Raw genomic sequence first — 18012 nt, 5'->3', positions numbered from 1 at the left:
TAGGTATCTCGTAAGGTTAATTTTAGCTTTAGTGTAGAGATTACCCTCCCACCTGACACTTCCCACTCCTGATCCCTACCTTATCCCACCCAAACTGCTTTCTTCCCTCCCTCACTGGTCAACCCATCTTAAGTACTGGCAGACAGTCTGCCAATATTTTTTTTTTCTGCTGGGTAGGATCCCCCCTAAACCTCCAGCCTCCTTGATCACTCCAAATCAGCTCTCTAACCCTCCCCCCTTTAACTATTGTCACCATCTGAGCTACTGGAGCTGTTTGCCAGTACATATAAAACCCATTTATTTTGTTTTTTCTGTAATGTAGTGGTCCCCCTCCCCCTGCGATCACCAATTAGTGACTCGCCCCACACCCTTTTTCTGTAGTGTAGCTGCCCCATCCCTCCCTGTCCCTTTATTTTTTTTTTCTGTAGCGTAGGGCCCTCCCACTACCTCCCACCCCCTCTGCTACTGGGCCACGCACTCGCCTCCCATCTCCCGCCCACACCTCCTGCCGGAACCAGCAACGATCAATACAGACGGTGACACAAACAATGTCTCCATCTGTAACGATCAGGCATCTGCCCTCATATGGAACTAGAGCACCGATTGCTCTCCGTTTCCATATGCAGGCAGATGCTTAGAACTTAGTTGTGCTGTACGATAAGCAAAGTACCGCACAATGTATATATACACATATATTTAGGTGAAGGGGTTAAAGACAGACCCCCGCTGCCTACATCACAGCACAATGAGATTCAGCCCACTTTTTTTTAATATATTGCCAGACCAACAGACTGCGAGCCTGACAAACCCAAACATACAATTTCTTGTTGGTCTGACAATGTTTTGAATATCAGGGCTACAGTATAGTGCTCCACTCACAATCTAGCACATTTTCTCAACAGCATCTTGGAAAGCAGGGCTCAACAGTGGTATTGCAAATTTTCAAAGTAATTTGAGATCTTAAATCACACTTACAATAAAAGGATTGTAAATCTAAATATTTCTCCACTGCAAATAGAAAATATAACAGGCACATTTCATTTCTATTCTAATCTTTCACATCCCTCCAATGTTTAAATGATTAAAAAAATCAGTTACACTCATAATAACAACATCTAATAAAAATGATTTATAACAAAAGAAAAATGGCAAAAAAAGTTATGAGGGGTCAAAGATATGATGCGTCAGGTGTTAGAAAAAAAAGCATGCAAAGGGATACATACATATACAAGTCTAAATAAGTATATATATATATATATATATATATATATATATATATATATATATATATATATATATATATAAACTGTATATGTATTTATATGTGAATATATACATTTTACATATATATAAGTGCCTTGTAGCCCTTTGCAGCCAAGTAGCTGAAAACATGGTCATATTTATGCAGTGTTTAACTGTGTTTCTACTGTAAATATTTCACATTCCCATGTTCTTCACTTAGGGGAATATGTTCTAAGTATTATATATATATATATATATATATATATATATATATATATATACTGTATATATATATATATATGTGTATATATATATATATATATATATATATATATTTTTTTTTTTTTACCAAATAGCATCAGATATAGAAATATGTATTTAAGAGTAAATAGAACATATTTTTCTATGTGAGGAACATTGGAAATGTGAAATATTAATATTTCGTATCTGGTTAGCACACTTGAGAAAATGCAATCAGGTTTGCGAGCGAGAAAGGGTGTTAGTTTTTTTTTATCACTTTTCACGCTCCATTAAAGTCTATGGGGAATATGTTAACACAGTCATGATATTCTAACACTTTTGTGTGTATAGGGTTAGCGTTCGAGCAAAAACCTTTTACTTTCAACTTGTAATACGCGCGGTACTTGCAGAGTGATAAAAAATGCTCTACTTGTAATCTAGCCCATAATTTATTAATATTTAGACAAACTAATTATCACCTAGATTACAAGTGATAAAAAATGCTCCACTTGTAATCTAGCCCATAATTTATTAATATTTAGACAAACGTATTAACACCTAGATTACGAGTTTTGCATTAAACAGGGTGCAAAACTAACACCAAAAAAGTTGCGTTATTTCACTCTCCATAGTGCTGCCATTACAAGTTACTGAAAAGCCTCCTTGTGCGTGCGATATGGTGGCGTTAAGCTCCATACCACAGAAAATCCAAGGGCTGCTTTGACATGCTCGTGCACGCTTTCCCCCATAGACATCAATGGGGAGACAGTGTTAGAAAAAAACACCTGAAGTGCAGAATGAAAAATCTCTGTAACGCAACTCCATTGATGTCTGTGGGGAAAAAAAAAGTTACTTTTAAACCTAACACCCTAACATAAACTCCAAATCTAAACACCCCTAATCTGCCACCCCCGACATCGCCAACACCTAAATAAAGTTACTAACCCCTAATCTGCCACTCCCAACATCGCCGACACTAATAAAAGCTATTAACCCCTAATCCACCGGTCCCAACATGGACGACACTAATAAAAGTTATTAACCCCTATTCCGCCGCTCCCGACATCGCTGACACTAATAAAAGCTATTAATCCCTAATCTGCCGGTCCCGACATCGCCAAACACTAATACAAGTTATTAACCCCTATTCCACCGCTGCCCGACATCGCTGACACTATAATAAAGATATTAACCCCTATTCCGCCGCTCCCCAACATTGCAGACACTATAATAACGTTATTAACCCCTATTCCGCTGCTCCCCAACATTGCCGACACTAATAAAAGCTATTAACCCATAATCCACCGCTCCCCGACATTGCCACCACTATAACAAAGTTATTAACCCCTAAACCTCCGGCCTCCCACATCGCCACCACTAAATAAACCTATTAACCCCTAAACCGCTGGCCCCCCACATCGCAAAACACTAAATTAAACTATTAACCCCTAAACCTAACGCCCCCTAACTTTAAAATAAAATTACAATATAACTATATTTAAATAAATAAAAAACTTACCTGTGAAATAAAAAACTACCTATTAAAAAATCTAAATTACAAATAAAAAAAAAACTACTATGAAAACACTGTTACTCTTAAGCTGCATTATTGTCAAACTGAAAACATGCTAAACATATTTTATTTAAAGGGACAGTAAAGTAAAAAAAAATCTTTCATGATTTAAATAGGGCATGCCATTTTAAACAACTTTCCAATTTACTTTTATTACCAATTTTGCTTTGTTCTCTTGGTATTCTTAGTTGAAAGCTAAATCTAGGAGGTTCATGTGCTAATATCTTAGACCTTGAAGACTGCCTCTAATCTGAAAGCATTTTGACAGTTTTTCACCACTAGAGGGCGTTAGTTCATGTGTTTCATATAGATTACATTGAGCCCCAGCACGTGAAGCTCCTAGGAGCTTCACGTGCTGATTGGCTAAAAATGCAAGTCTGTCAAAAGAACTGAAATAAGGGGCAGTTTGCAGAGGCATAGATACAAGGTAATCACAGAGGTAAAAAGTATATTATTATAACTGTGTTGGTTATGCAAAATTGGGGAATGGGCAATAAAAGGATTATCTACCTTTTTGAAAAACTAAAATTCTGGTGTTTACTGTCCCTTTAATTTCAGGCATTGTTACTGTTTATCTGCTTTGTGATGTTGTCTTGTTTATTTTATGCATCTGTTTGTTTCATGTTTAACACATGTTTATAACAGCTGCTGAAGCCCCCAAATAAAAAATAGTTTAAAAAATACAAAGAAAATAAGAACATGAATTATAATATTATGTAGATGGAAACATGCTGCATTTGTTTTGCAGCTTTAATGTTTGTTTGCACCATATATTTTAACTTGTACGATGAATAAAATAACACTGTATATTGCTTTACACAGTGAATGAAGAAGCAATCAATGCAGAGGCAAAATCCTTTTAGTGAAATGCAAATGAAAACATTTCTAGTGCAATAGACGGTTAGACAGCTTAATGCAGATGCGTGCAGAATAATGAATTTCCAAGTTCTTATAAATGTTGTAATTCAGTCTGGAATGTAAAATATGAGATCTAAAGGCAAGTCCGTGTTCACAAGGTATGAATGATGGGGAATAAAATAAATGCATCAAGGAGCTTCAAGATAACGCAAAGAGTAATGATGGCTGGGACGGATTTATCACAGCAACTTGGGCTTTGTATGATATGTGGAATATTAAACAGTGAAACGAAAAGTCAGTTGAAAACACGGCGCCAAATAAATGATCTAGGACATTAGATAATGGATGGATTATTTCTACTTGTTCGCTAAAAGCACTCTAGCACTAAAAGGCTTTTGTATGTTTTCATCTCTGATAGTATTTCACTAGAGAACTAAAGCCAGTGTAGTTAGCAACCTATCTATAAAATTGTTCGATGGAAAATGGAAATATCAATCATTTTAAAAACAATCAAGATTATTATTTCATATTTGTTTTTCAAAATGCTCTGGTCTTTTAGGAAATGAGGTCTCAGAATCAATAAAAATCGAATTTAATGTGCACAAGAAAACATTTCAGTCTAACATGTATGGAAATGTTTAGGCTTCAGTGAACTAGACATTAGAATAGTTGTTAAATTCCATTTGGTGGAATTCAGTGGCGGATAGAGGTGTTATATTTCAAGGTTTTAGATTAAATGGCAGAATAATTATCTGTTCTGGCAGCACTTGATGCATATATAGCTCTTTATACAACTCATTTGTGCTATACACCTAGCAATGTGTTGATAGACATTCCAACACTTTTCCGAACACTATTTAAAGAGGAAAAGTGCTAAATTCACTGTGTTATATGTGTATATAGGTGTGTGTATAGATATACAAAGTGTATGTTTGTGTGTAGATAGATATACACAGTCTATATTTGTGTGTAGATAGATAGATATACACTGCGTGTGCATGCGCATTTGTGTGGATAACAAACCTCAGCATAGCAAATGCTAATATACTGTACATTAGACTGGTACTTTATATAACCAACCAATGATAATAAAACCATGCCATATCTGCACTGTATACAGATTATTAGTTATGTACCCCTTGCAATGTGCTGATAGACTTTCTAACACTTCACTATTTATTAAGAAAAAGTGCTAAACTCACTGTGCTTTACGTAAATATAGGTGTGTGAATGTAGACAGATATACATATGATATAAATAAATATACAAAGTGTATGTATGTGTATAGAAGAAACTCAACATAGTGAATTAAAAAATACTGTACATTAGACTCGTGTTATACTTTATATAACCAATCAATGGTAATAAAATCATATCATAACTGCCAACATCAAACTCATACCATATGACTCACATAGCTTTATTTAATAATTATTCTATGCACAGTCTTGTATTGGTCAGTTTTGCTTGAGAATCAGCCAAATAAAGTTACTTGTATTATTCCTGAAAACAAAAAAAGAAATATGAGATATACAAATAGACTAGGAAGAAATGCATTGAACCTTGTTTTTGTTGAAAAAATTCTTTTTTTGACTTCTGCATATGCATTTCATATGTGTTGTTCATAATCAAATACCTTGTTTATTAATTAAAACCTAGAGAGTTGTGCATACTTCTTGCTAATGTAAACTTGTTGTTTGTATGTTTTTACAGCCGTTCCTGTGTTGTTCGTGGGCAAGTAGTAGCTGTGGATGGGACCCCCCTTGTTGGTGTTAATGTAAGCTTTTTGCATCACAGTGACTATGGATATACTATCAGTCGTCAGGACGGAAGGTAAAGTTGCTAACTAGTATTCAAGTTTTATTCTTTAATAAGTGCAAGAAATGTGTGTGTTGTGTGATTTATAAAATCTTATCCCATTTCAAAAAGCTATTGTTTAATCCAGACAAATAATAAAATAAATACCTTGACTGCCTCTACCTATAGCATTAAAGCTACTAATTATCTGGTTTGATCTCATTTTAAGGGGCCATCACTAGTTTATACCCCATTTTATTGCCTTTAGATAGAGAACATATCTATGGTTTAAATTTTTTTAATTACGGCTTTAAAGCATTTTGAGAGTTACATATTTCAGCCTCTTATAAATCTGGTCTGAATATCAAGAGTGAAAAATTGAGAATTAAGCATAAGCAGTGGAGAGCTCATGGGCACTGTGCTGATGAACAGTCAGCATTGTCAGTATGTATTCATGATTCAGTCATTCCATATTTAATGTCTACATCTTTTCTTTCCTTTAGCTTTGACCTTGTCACCATTGGTGGGATCTCAGTTACTCTCCTTTTTGAGAGATCTCCTTTTGTTACTGAGAAGAGGACAATATGGCTTCCTTGGAATAAATTCATCGTAGTTGATAAAGTGGTGATGCAGAGGACAGAACCAGAGGTCCCAGTTTGTGACATGACAAATTTTGTCACTCCAAATCCAATTGTTCTTCCTTCACCGTTAACTGCATTTGCAGGTTCATGCAGTCAGAGAGGCACTGTTATTCCTGAATTACAGGTAACAAATACTATCAGCATGTCATTACTTGTTTCATGTGAGAGTTAATCATTCAAATTCTCCATATATCTTTCTCTTCATACATCCTGTTGTTCTTGTCACTTATCCTCTATTCTTTTTAATTAGCATCTTCTCTTACCATGTCTGTTTCTCTAGCTTTTCCATTCATTGGGGCTGATTTATTAAGAGTCAGACGGACATGATCCGCTGTAGGGATCATGTCCGCCAGACATCGTTGAATGCCGACAGCATACACTGTCGCATTTAACATTGCGCAAGCATTTCTGAGGAACTCCTTTTGCAATGCCGCCCCCTGCAGATTCGCGGCCAATCGGCCGCTAGCAGTGGGTGTCAATCAACCCGATAGTATGTGATTGGGCTGATTGTCTTAAGACCGCTGCTTCTTAACTCCTGTTTCCGGCGAGCCTAAAGGCTCACACGGAAACAGATGTATCTGGCCCTAAAGACTGTTTTTGTTTACTTAAACACAGCATACTCTCTTCATGCCATGTGCTCCTCCCATACTAAATTGCCATGGTTTTTCTATTTAAAAATAGAAAAGAAACAAGTGTATTTAATCTACAATTCTTCAACCTCCTTGACTGATAAAGAGGTCTTCAGTGCATTGCTTTCCAAAGCAATTGCATATCTCTTTGCCAGGCATAGGGGTTATATTTGTGATGGTTGTTGGGGATTGCTATGCTTACCCATTCTTTACTTAAACCTGAAAGATGTCAGATACCCTATATTTGCAAGGTTAGTGTTTTTTTACATGCCCAGTCATCTGAACAGTGGATAAAAGGGGTCAATGAGGAAGTAGGAAGATTTACTGTATATGAAAAATAAGGGCAGAATAAGATGATGTCTGCCATCTACACATTTTGCATCATTCATATGTATCTTTGTTAGCAGCTTTTTCACTTCATGATGGCAGTATATATATGTCTCTGTGTTTTACTTTAAAAATATAGAAGTTTCCACACTTCCTATCCCATATATACTCAAACTTCACTTCACAAATAACACATTAGGCTTCCCCCCATATCTTCCTCTCTATTTAAATATAGAGCTCCCATCCAGCAATCTTTTAAAAAGCACATAAAAGTAAATTACGTTCAAGCTTGACCCCAAGCACTTATTTTCCTTACTGAGCCTTAATATACATCCTATTCTTTCAACACACTTATTGCATTCCCTCTTTTATCATCTCTGGAGTCAATATAGTGAATCTCAACCACATCACTAACGCACTTATGTTTTCCTTTCATCTCCCCCAGATGCTATCTCCTTGTGCTTGAATTATTCTGCTTGTCTTAATCTAAAAATACAGATTGTTGTATAGAAAGTGGAAAAAGTAAATTGCCTATAGTAATCATACCTTTAAGAAGACCATCTGAAAATTCATCATAGGTGAGGTACAGAGAATTCAAAACCACAAAGGTTTGATCCTTCACTGGAAGATAAATCCTACAGTATTTCAAAACCTCTGTATCTTGTCTAAGGAAACATTTCAGTTGGTCAGCTGCAAGAAATAGTCTTTTTTGTTTTGACATTGTGATTCATGTTTTTAAAGGGACAGTCAACACCAGAATTGTTGTTGTTTTAAAAGATTGATAATCCCTTAATGACCTATTTCCCAGTTTTGCACAGTTATAATAATACACATTTTACCTCTGTAATTACCTTGTATCTAAGCCTTAGCAGACTGCCCCCTTATCACAGTTCTTTTGACAGACTTGCATTTTAGCCAATCAGAGCTGACTCCACAGTAAATTCACGTGCATCAGCTCAATGTTATCTATATAAAACACATGAACTAATGCCCTCTAGTGGTGAAAACTATCAAAAGTCATTTAGATTAGACGCTGCTTTTAAGGTCTAAGAAATTAGCATAAGAACCTCCAAGTTTAGCTTTGAACTAAGAATACCAAGAAAACAAAGCAAAATTGGTGATAAAAGTAAATTGGAAAGTTGTTTAAAATTATATGCCCTATTTGAATCATGAACGTTTTTTTTGGACTTGACTGTCCCTTTAAATGCTAATAAAATGTATCCAAATTATTAACAAGAAACTGGATTGTTTTGTCATACATCCATTTGATTAAAGGACCACATACAATAGAATTGAACAATCAACAAATGCATAATAAAAGACAATGCATTAGCACTTACTCTGAATTTTAAATGAGACATGGGGGTTGATTTAACACCGGCTGAATGGCCCCTAATCGCCCTGTTTCTGCGCAATGCCTTCAGCAATGTCTGGCAGATCATGTTCGCCAGACTTTCATAAATCGTCCCCTAGAAAGTCTATCTATCTAACTCATGAACATTTAATTTGGACTTTAGTGTCCCTTTAATCCCAGAGATCACATGTTTAGCAAAGTGAACTATGGGTAAAATTGTAAATATATTGACCTAGATTACAAGTGGGGCGCTAAATTTATTGCGTGCCTGCAAACGGGCAATTTTGCATGTTTGCGGTCACGCGATAAATAACCAGTGATTACAAGTGCCTTTTTATTGCTACTGTGAACTCGTGGTAGCAATTAGCGCTTAGAAAATTAACCAGAGATCAGATCTCTGGTTAATTTTCTAAAAGTGCCCAAATTCCCCCAAAATAGAGGGTCTTTTATTTTATTATGAAAAATGTAGCATTTTTTATTTTATAAAAAAATACTGCACTAGTCAGTTTTAAGGGGTTAAAAGTTGGCGGTTGTGGAGCGTTTGAAAAAAACGGCACTGAAAAGTGCCTTTACATTGCGGTCTATGGGAACTGTGTTTTTTTTTGCCTAATAAAATGTTAAAGCTGCTTAAGTTGAAACTAATATGGTAATGTTGGTTTGGCACTTTCTGCTAATCAACACTGGCAGATAATGAAAGCTTGGAGAAAAACACTCTGGAAGTATGAAAAGAAAATGTTGGTTTACTCCTTGAATCATCAAAGTATAATATGAAAATTCATACTAAATTTAGCTTCATGGGGTCTATTTATCAAGCTCCGAACGGAGCTTGATGCCCCTTGTTACCGGCGATCCTTCAGGCTCATCAGAAACACAAGTTATGAAGCAACGGTCTAAAGACCGTTGCTCCATAACCTGTCCGCCTGCTCTGAGGCAGCAGACAGGAATCAACCTGATTGAATACGATCGGGTTGATTGACAACCCCTGCTAGCAGCCGCGAATCTACAGGGGGGCGGTATTGCACCAGCAGTTCACAAGAAATGCTGGTGCAATGATAAATGCCGACAGCGATGTGCGGCAGACATGGTTCGCTATAGCAGATTATGTCCGTCCGCACAATGATAAATGGACCCCCATATCTTCTTTTTTAATTTGCAATACGTCTTTTTTTTTTTTTTTACTGGATTCTATACTTGATGTTACCTTTGCACAAAGATATAAAATAGGAAACTTTTGCAAAAGAAAAAAGGGTAGTGAGGTTCATAATAATCCTTAATACAAGTGGAGTGTTAATTGCACTAGCAGGTTGGATTTTTGCAAAAAAAAAGTGCTTACCCTACCCGCACGCAAATCCTATGTGTGCTAACCCAACAAGAAAATATGAATATTTCACATTCCAATGTTTTTCACATTAAGGAATATGTTCAATATATATATATATATATATATATATATATATATATATATATATATATATATATATGTGTGTGTGTGTATGTGTGTGAAGGAAGGAAAAGAAGGAGCACTGTAAGGTCCCAAATAATCAGAAGAAGAAATCCCACTATTACTATATTGATATATATGGTATAGTGTATAGCAAATGAACAAATTTACTTCTTGACCCCACTGCTGTAGATGATTATAAGATCATAAAAATATAGATGGTACTGGTGAATATTTTCCATATGTGGTATATATGAACCATCTATGAGTGTTGGACTCAGTGGACACTGGTTTTAGTCACTGATTTTTGAAAACAGCGCTCAAAGTCAAAGATGCCTCAAAGTCAAAGTTTATTTTGTATGTTAAAAACACAAAACATAAAACAAAGATGAACATACAATACACTATAACCAAAGCTTTTCTTTCTGGGTCTGTGCTACTGACTAAAATTAACTCGTAGAAAGTATGTAAAAGTCAGGTCCCACACCATGGAGAAAACCAGAAAATTGGTGATACAGAGGATTAAAATATAATATAGTCTTTATTATAATATATAAGTGTGTATAAAGGAAATGCTAAAAAGAACCTGCAGCTGTGCCCACAGACTGAAAAAGGCTGTTAACAAAAAACATAAACAAAAACTATCTAAAAACGATGTATTTAAAATTATTTCCCACGTTCTATAAAACAGGGGTATATATTATCAAAAATTAGGGAGGATATAATCTATTGGTGATGTATAACTTATCTTAAAGTAAGCCCAATTGTTGCTGTATAAAATGGAGGAGCCAAAAAACACGCCAGCGTGAGTGGTTTCAGAGAAACCGGAAGTGGATCCGTTGCGAAAACCGGAAGTGACGTCACTTGTATCACAATATCTTACGCATTTCGTAGATCCTGTGACCACTTCGTCAGAGATAGGATCCACTTCCATCCTGGGTCTCTTTTTTTTATTTTTGGAGACCGGAAGTGCTTCCATTTTGTTTTTTGGACATTTATTTATTTTAATCCAAAATCATTTTTTATATATAAAACCTTTTATAAGAGAATTTATTGGGGTGTTTTTCTGCTAGTATGATGAACTGTTTGAAAATGGACTATACTACTATTCCATAGTCCTTTTTGTAATAGTTTGTTAAGAATATTCAATATTCGATATAATCACGTATAGAATTGATTGATGAAATAAATATATATATATATATATGTAAAACAATTATATATAAATATAGGTATAAATATAAATATAGATATAAATATAGACATATATGGACTCTAGGCTGGGAATGTAAATTAAAATATAAATAGAATAAGGAATGTAATATATTGTATTTTATTTATTTATTAATTGAAACTTTTTTATAAAAACTAATCATTTACATTTAAAATTATATTATAAAACATAAAATATATACAGTGGGGCAAAAAAGTATTTAGTCAGCCACCAATTGTGCAAGTTCTCCCACTTAAGAAGATGAGAGAGGCCTGTAATTTTCATCATAGGTATACCTCAACTATGAGAGACAAAATGTGGAAACAAATCCAGACAATCACATTGTCTGATTTGGAAAGAATATATTTGCAAATTATGGTGGAAAATAAGTTTTTGGTCAATATCAAAAGTTCATCTCAATACTTTGTTATATATCCTTTGTTGGCAATGACAGAGGTCAAACGTTTTCTGTAAGTCTTCACAAGGTTGTCACACACTGTTGCTGGTATGTTGACCCATTCCTGCATGCAGAGCTCCTCTAGAGCAGTGATGTTTTGGGGCTGTCGCTGGGCAACACAGACTTTCAACTCCCTCCAAAGGTTTTCTATGGGGTTGAGATCTGGAGACTGGCTAGGCCACTCCAGGACCTTGAAATGCTTCTTACGAAGCCACTCCTTCATTGCCCAGGTGGTGTGTTTGGGATCATTGTCATGCTGAAAGAGCCAGCCACGTTTCATCTTCAATGTGTTAGGCTAGGAAATGTCCAGAAGAAGACCCAAATGCTAGGGCGAACTTAAATAACACCCTTGCACTCTGAGTTTAATCCAGGACGTGACCCCACAACAACCTCTAAAAAACAATGTACTTACGATATGGAGCAGAGTTAGCCTGAGTCCAAAGTAATTCAAGATATCAGCCAAATAGACTTCTGAGTAAGGAACTGGTTTCAGGAAATGTCTTCCACAGAAACAGGAGAGCAGGGATAGTCCACTTATACTCAGACAGAGGATGGGTAAATCAAGAAACAGTTAATAATGCAGGAGTAGGTAACTTGAGGGTTAACACTGTGTAGTCAGTCCTTGCAGAGTTTGGCAACAGGTTATAAGGCTGTTTGAAGGTTAATACTGAATAGTCAGTACTTGCAGAGTTAGACAACAGGATATCAGGTAGTTTGAGGGTTAACACTGTGTAGTCAGTCCTTGCAGAGTTTGACAACAGGTTATCAGGCAGTTTGAGGGTTAATACTGAATAGTCAGTACTTGCAGAGTTAGACAACAGGATATCAGGTAGTTGGAAGGTTAACACAGAATAATCAGTACTTGCAGAGATTGGCAACAGGTTATGCAGTTTGAGAGTTTACACTGAATAAACAGTACTTGCAGAGTTTGGAAACAGGATATCAGGCAGTTTGAAGGTTTACACTGAATAAACAGTATTTGCAGAGTTTGGCAATAGGTTAGCATGCAGTTTGAGAGTATCACAGAATAAACAGTACTTGCAGTATTTGGCAACAGGATATCAAGCAGTTTGAAGGTTTACACTGAATAAACAGTATTTGCAAAGTTTGGCAACAGGTTAACATGCAGTTTGAGAGTTTCACAGAATAAACAGTACTTGCAATATTTGGCAACAGGTTATCAGGAAGTTTTAGGGTTAACCCAGCATAGTCAGTCTTTGCAGAGTTTGGCAACAGAAAATCAGCAGTTAGAGAGTTTCCACAGCGAAGTCCTCACAGGAGCCACAAAGAGTAACAAACAAACGGGCACTGAAGAAACAGGAAGCCCGGAATAAAAAGCCTGGTAGTGACATCATCAGGAAGGGGCGGCTCAGACTACCTGCCAATCAAGCACACAGAGAGGACCGCCGGAGCTTCCCAGCGGCCAAGTGTGACACAATGCCCTTGCTGATGGAAGGAGGTTTTCACTCAAAATCTCATGATATATGGCCCCATTCATTCTTTCATGTCAGTTGTCCTGTTCCCTTTGCAGAGAAACAGCCCCAAAGCATGATGTTGCCACCCCCATGCTTCACAGTAGGTATGGTGTTCTTTGGTTGCAACTCAGCATTCTCTCTCCTCCAAACACGACGAGTTGTGTTTCTACCAAACAGTTCTACTTTGGTTTCATCTGACCATATGACATTCTCCCAATCCGCTTCTGGATCATCCAAATACTCACTAGCATACTTCAGACTGGCCCGGACATGTACTGGCTTAAGCAGGAGGACACTTCTGGCACTGCAGGATCTGAGTCCCTGGCAGCGTAGTGTGTTACTGATGGTAGCCTTTGTTACATTGGTCCCAGCTCTCTGCAGGTCCTTCACTAGGTCCCCCTGTGTGGTTCTGGGATGTTTGCTCACTGTTCTTGTGATAATTTTGACCCCATGGGGTAAGATTTTGCGTGGAGCCCCAGATCAAGGGAGATTATCAGTGGTCTTGTATGTGTTCTATTTTCTAATTATTGCTCCCACAGTTGATTTCTTCACACCAAGCTGCTTGCCTATTGCAGATTCAGTCTTCCCAGCCTGGTGCAGGTCTACAATTTTGTTTCTGGTGTCCTTCAACAGCTCTTTGGTCTTCACCATAGTGGAGTTTGGAGTGTGACTGTTTGAGGCTGTGGACAGGTGTCTTTTATACTGATAACAAGTTCAAACAGGTGCCATTAATACAGGTAATGAGTGGAGGACAGAGGAGCCTCTTAAAAAGAAGATACAGGTCTGTGAGAGCCAGAAATCTTGCTTGTTTGTAGGTGACCAAATACTTATTTTCCACCATAATATGCAAATAAATTATTTTCAAATCAGACAATGTGATTGTCTGGATTTGTTTCCACATTTTGTCTCTCATAGTTGAGGTATACCTATGATGAAAATTACAGGCCTCTCTCATCTTCTTAAGTGGGAGAACTTGCACAATTGGTGACTGACTAAATACTTTTTTGCCCCACTGTATATTATATATTATATATACACTATATATATGAGAGTCTTCGGGAATACTTGTCTTTATTGGATGTTTATAAAAAGGCAGCTATATCTATGTCCCTGTTCAGACCATATGGCTCCCTTGTATTTAAATAGTGGATCCAATATGTTTCCCTTTTTCTTACTTGTAATAATCTATCTTTACCTCATAACTTTGATATTAGTTCAATCACTTTGATTGTGAATTTGTTTGGGTTTTTATTGTGAAATTCCTCAAAATGTCTACTTAGAACGTATTCGGATGTTTCTCCCTCTGTTTTTTACATGCTCTAGGAGTCTGGTTTTAAGAATTCTCTTTGTTATACCAATGTAGATTTTTTTACATGCGCACTCTATTCTATAAACAATGTATTCTGATATACAGTTCATGTAAGATTGAATTGAAATTTGTTTAGTGATGTTGTTGTTTATGATCCATTTGTTTTCTAGTTTGTTTTCGCTAGTCTGTTTACAGCACTCACAGGCCTAGATTTGGAGTTCGGCGGTAGCCATCAAAACCAGCGTTAGAGGCTCCTAACGCTGGTTTTGGCTGCCCGCTGGTATTTGGAGTCAGTGATTAAAGGGTCTAACGCTCACTTTTCAGCCGCGACTTTTCCATACCGCAGATCCCCCTACGCCATTTGCGTAGCCTATATTTTCAATGGGATCTTTCTAACGCTGGTATTTAGAGTCGTTTCTGAAATGAGCTCTAACGACAAGATTCCAGCCGCCTGAAAATAGCAGGAGTTAAGAGCTTTCTGGCTAACGCCGGTTCATAAAGCTCTTAACTACTGTACCCTAAAGTACACTAACACCCATAAACTACCTATGTACCCCTAAACCGAGGTCCCCCCACACCGCCGCCACTCGATTAAAATTTTTAACCCCTAATCTGCCGACCGCCACCTACGTTATACTTATGTACCCCTAATCTGCTGCCCCTAACCCCGCCGACCCCTGTATTACATTTATTAACCCCTAACTTGCCCCCCACAACGTCGCCGCCAGCTACTTAAAATAATTAACCCCTAATCTTCCGACCGCAAATCGCCGCCACCTACGTTATCCCTATGTACCCCTAATCTGCTGCCCTAACATCGCCGACCCCTATATTATATTTATTAACCCCTAATCTGCCCCCCTCAACGTCGCCGACACCTGCCTACACTTATTAACCCCTAATCTGCCGAGCGGACCTGAGCGCTACTATAATAAATGTATTAACCCCTAATCCGCCTCACTAACCCTATCATAAATAGTATTAACCCCTAATCTGCCCTCCCTAACATCGCCGACACCTAACTTCAATTATTAACCCCTAATCTGCCGACCGGAGCTCACTGCTATTCTAATAAATGTATTAACCCCTAAAGCTAAGTCTAACCCTAACACTAACACCCCCCTAAGTTAAATATAATTTTTATCTAACGAAATAAATTAACTCTTATTAAATAAATTATTCCTATTTAAAGCTAAATACTTACCTGTAAAATAAATCATAATATAGCTACAATATAAATTATAATTATATTATAGCTATTTTAGGATTAATATTTATTTTACAGGCAACTTTGTTATTATTTTAACCAGGTAAAATAGCTATTAAATAGTTAAGAACTATTTAATAGTTACATAGTTAAAATAATAACAAATTTACCTGTAAAATAAATCCTAACCTAAGTTATAATTAAACCTAACACTACCCTATCAATAAAATAATTAAATAAACTACCTACAATTACCTACAATTAACCTAACACTACACTATCAATTAATTAATTAAACACAATTCCTACAAATAAATACAATTAAATAAACTAGCTAAAGTACAAAAAATAAAAAAGAACTAAGTTACAGAAAATAAAAAAATATTTACAAACATAAGAAAAATATTACAACAATTTTAAACTAATTACACCTACTCTAAGCCCCCTAATAAAATAACAAAGCCCCCCAAAATAAAAAATTCCCTACCCTATTCTAAATTAAAAAAGTTACAAGCTCTTTTACCTTACCAGCCCTGAACAGGGCCCTTTGCGGGGCATGCCCCAAGAATTTCAGCTCTTTTGCCTGTAAAAAAAAACATACAATACCCCCCCCCCAACATTACAACCCACCACCCACATACCCCTAATCTAACCCAAACCCCCCTTAAATAAACCTAACACTAAGCCCCTGAAGATCTTCCTACCTTGTCTTCACCATCCAGGTATCACCGATCCGTCCTGGCTCCAAGATCTTCATCCAACCCAAGCGGGGGTTGGCGATCCATAATCCGGTCCAGAAGAGGCTCCAAAGTCTTCCTCCTATCCGGCAAGAAGAGGACATCCGGACCGGCAAACATCTTCTCCAAGCGGCATCTTCGATCTTCTTCCATCCGGAGCGAAGCGGCAGGATCCTGAAGACCTCCAGCGCGGAACATCCATCCGGACCGACGACTGAACGACGAATGACTGTTCCTTTAAGGGACGCCATCTTGGATGACGTCCCTTGAATTCCGATTGGCTGATAGGATTCTATCAGCCAATCGGAATTAAGGTAGGAATTTTCTGATTGGCTGATGGAATCAGCCAATCAGAATCTAGTTCAATCCGATTGGCCGATCCAATCAGCCAATCAGATTGAGCTCGCATTCTATTGGCTGATCGGAACAGCCAATAGAATGCGAGCTCAATCTGATTGGCTGATTGGATCAGCCAATCGGATTGAACTTGATTCTGATTGGCTGATTCCATCAGCCAATCAGAAAATTCCTACCTTAATTCCGATTGGCTGATAGAATCCTATCAGCCAATCGGAATTCGAGGGACGCCATCTTGGATGACGTCCCTTAAAGGAACAGTCATTCGTCGTTCAGTCGTCGGTCCGGATGGATGTTCCGCGCTGGAGGTCTTCAGGATCCTGCCGCTTCGCTCCGGATGGAAGAAGATCGAAGATGCCGCTTGGAGAAGATGTTTGCCGGTCCGGATGTCCTCTTCTTGCCGGATAGGAGGAAGACTTTGGAGCCTCTTCTGGACCGGATTATGGATCGCCAACCCCCGCTTGGGTTGGATGAAGATCTTGGAGCCAGGACGGATCGGTGATACCTGGATGGTGAAGACAAGGTAGGAAGATCTTCAGGGGCTTAGTGTTAGGTTTATTTAAGGGGGGTTTGGGTTAGATTAGGGGTATGTGGGTGGTGGGTTGTAATGTTGGGGGGGGGGTATTGTATGTTTTTTTTTACAGATAAAAGAGCTGAAATTCTTGGGGCATGCCCCGCAAAGGGCCCTGTTCAGGGCTGGTAAGGTAAAAGAGCTTGTAACTTTTTTAATTTAGAATAGGGTAGGGAATTTTTTATTTTGGGGGGCTTTGTTATTTTATTAGGGGGCTTAGAGTAGGTGTAATTAGTTTAAAATTGTTGTAATATTTTTCTTATGTTTGTAAATATTTTTTTATTTTCTGTAACTTAGTTCTTTTTTATTTTTTGTACCTTAGCTAGTTTATTTAATTGTATTTATTTGTAGGAATTGTGTTTAATTAATTTATTGATAGTGTAGTGTTAATCCTAAAATAGCTATAATATAATTATAATTTATATTGTAGCTATATTAGGATTTATTTTACAGGTAAGTATTTAGCTTTAAATAGGAATAAGTTATTTAATAAGAGTTAATTTATTTTGTTAGATAAATATTATATTTAACTTAGGGGGGTGTTAGTGTTAGGGTTAGACTTAGCTTTAGGGGTTAATCCATTT

The 18012-nt window shown here is 37.1% G+C and overlaps 1 protein-coding gene across 6 annotated transcripts in view; it reads left to right on the top strand.

Moving 5' to 3' along the window:
- Positions 1–18012, top strand: part of TENM1 (teneurin transmembrane protein 1) — a 1037319-nt gene that overhangs the window by 678594 nt on the left and 340713 nt on the right. For all 6 annotated transcript variants that reach the window (XM_053699127.1, XM_053699121.1, XM_053699124.1 and 3 more), the window contains 2 exons: positions 5627–5746; positions 6214–6475. In XM_053699127.1, the coding sequence (XP_053555102.1) occupies positions 5627–5746; positions 6214–6475 (382 nt within the window). The remainder of the gene's footprint in view (positions 1–5626; positions 5747–6213; positions 6476–18012) is intronic.

This window comes from Bombina bombina, chromosome 1 (assembly GCF_027579735.1).
Source record: "Bombina bombina isolate aBomBom1 chromosome 1, aBomBom1.pri, whole genome shotgun sequence".
Lineage (NCBI taxonomy): Eukaryota > Metazoa > Chordata > Amphibia > Anura > Bombinatoridae > Bombina > Bombina bombina.
This window is presented reverse-complemented; position numbering and strand designations above follow the sequence as displayed.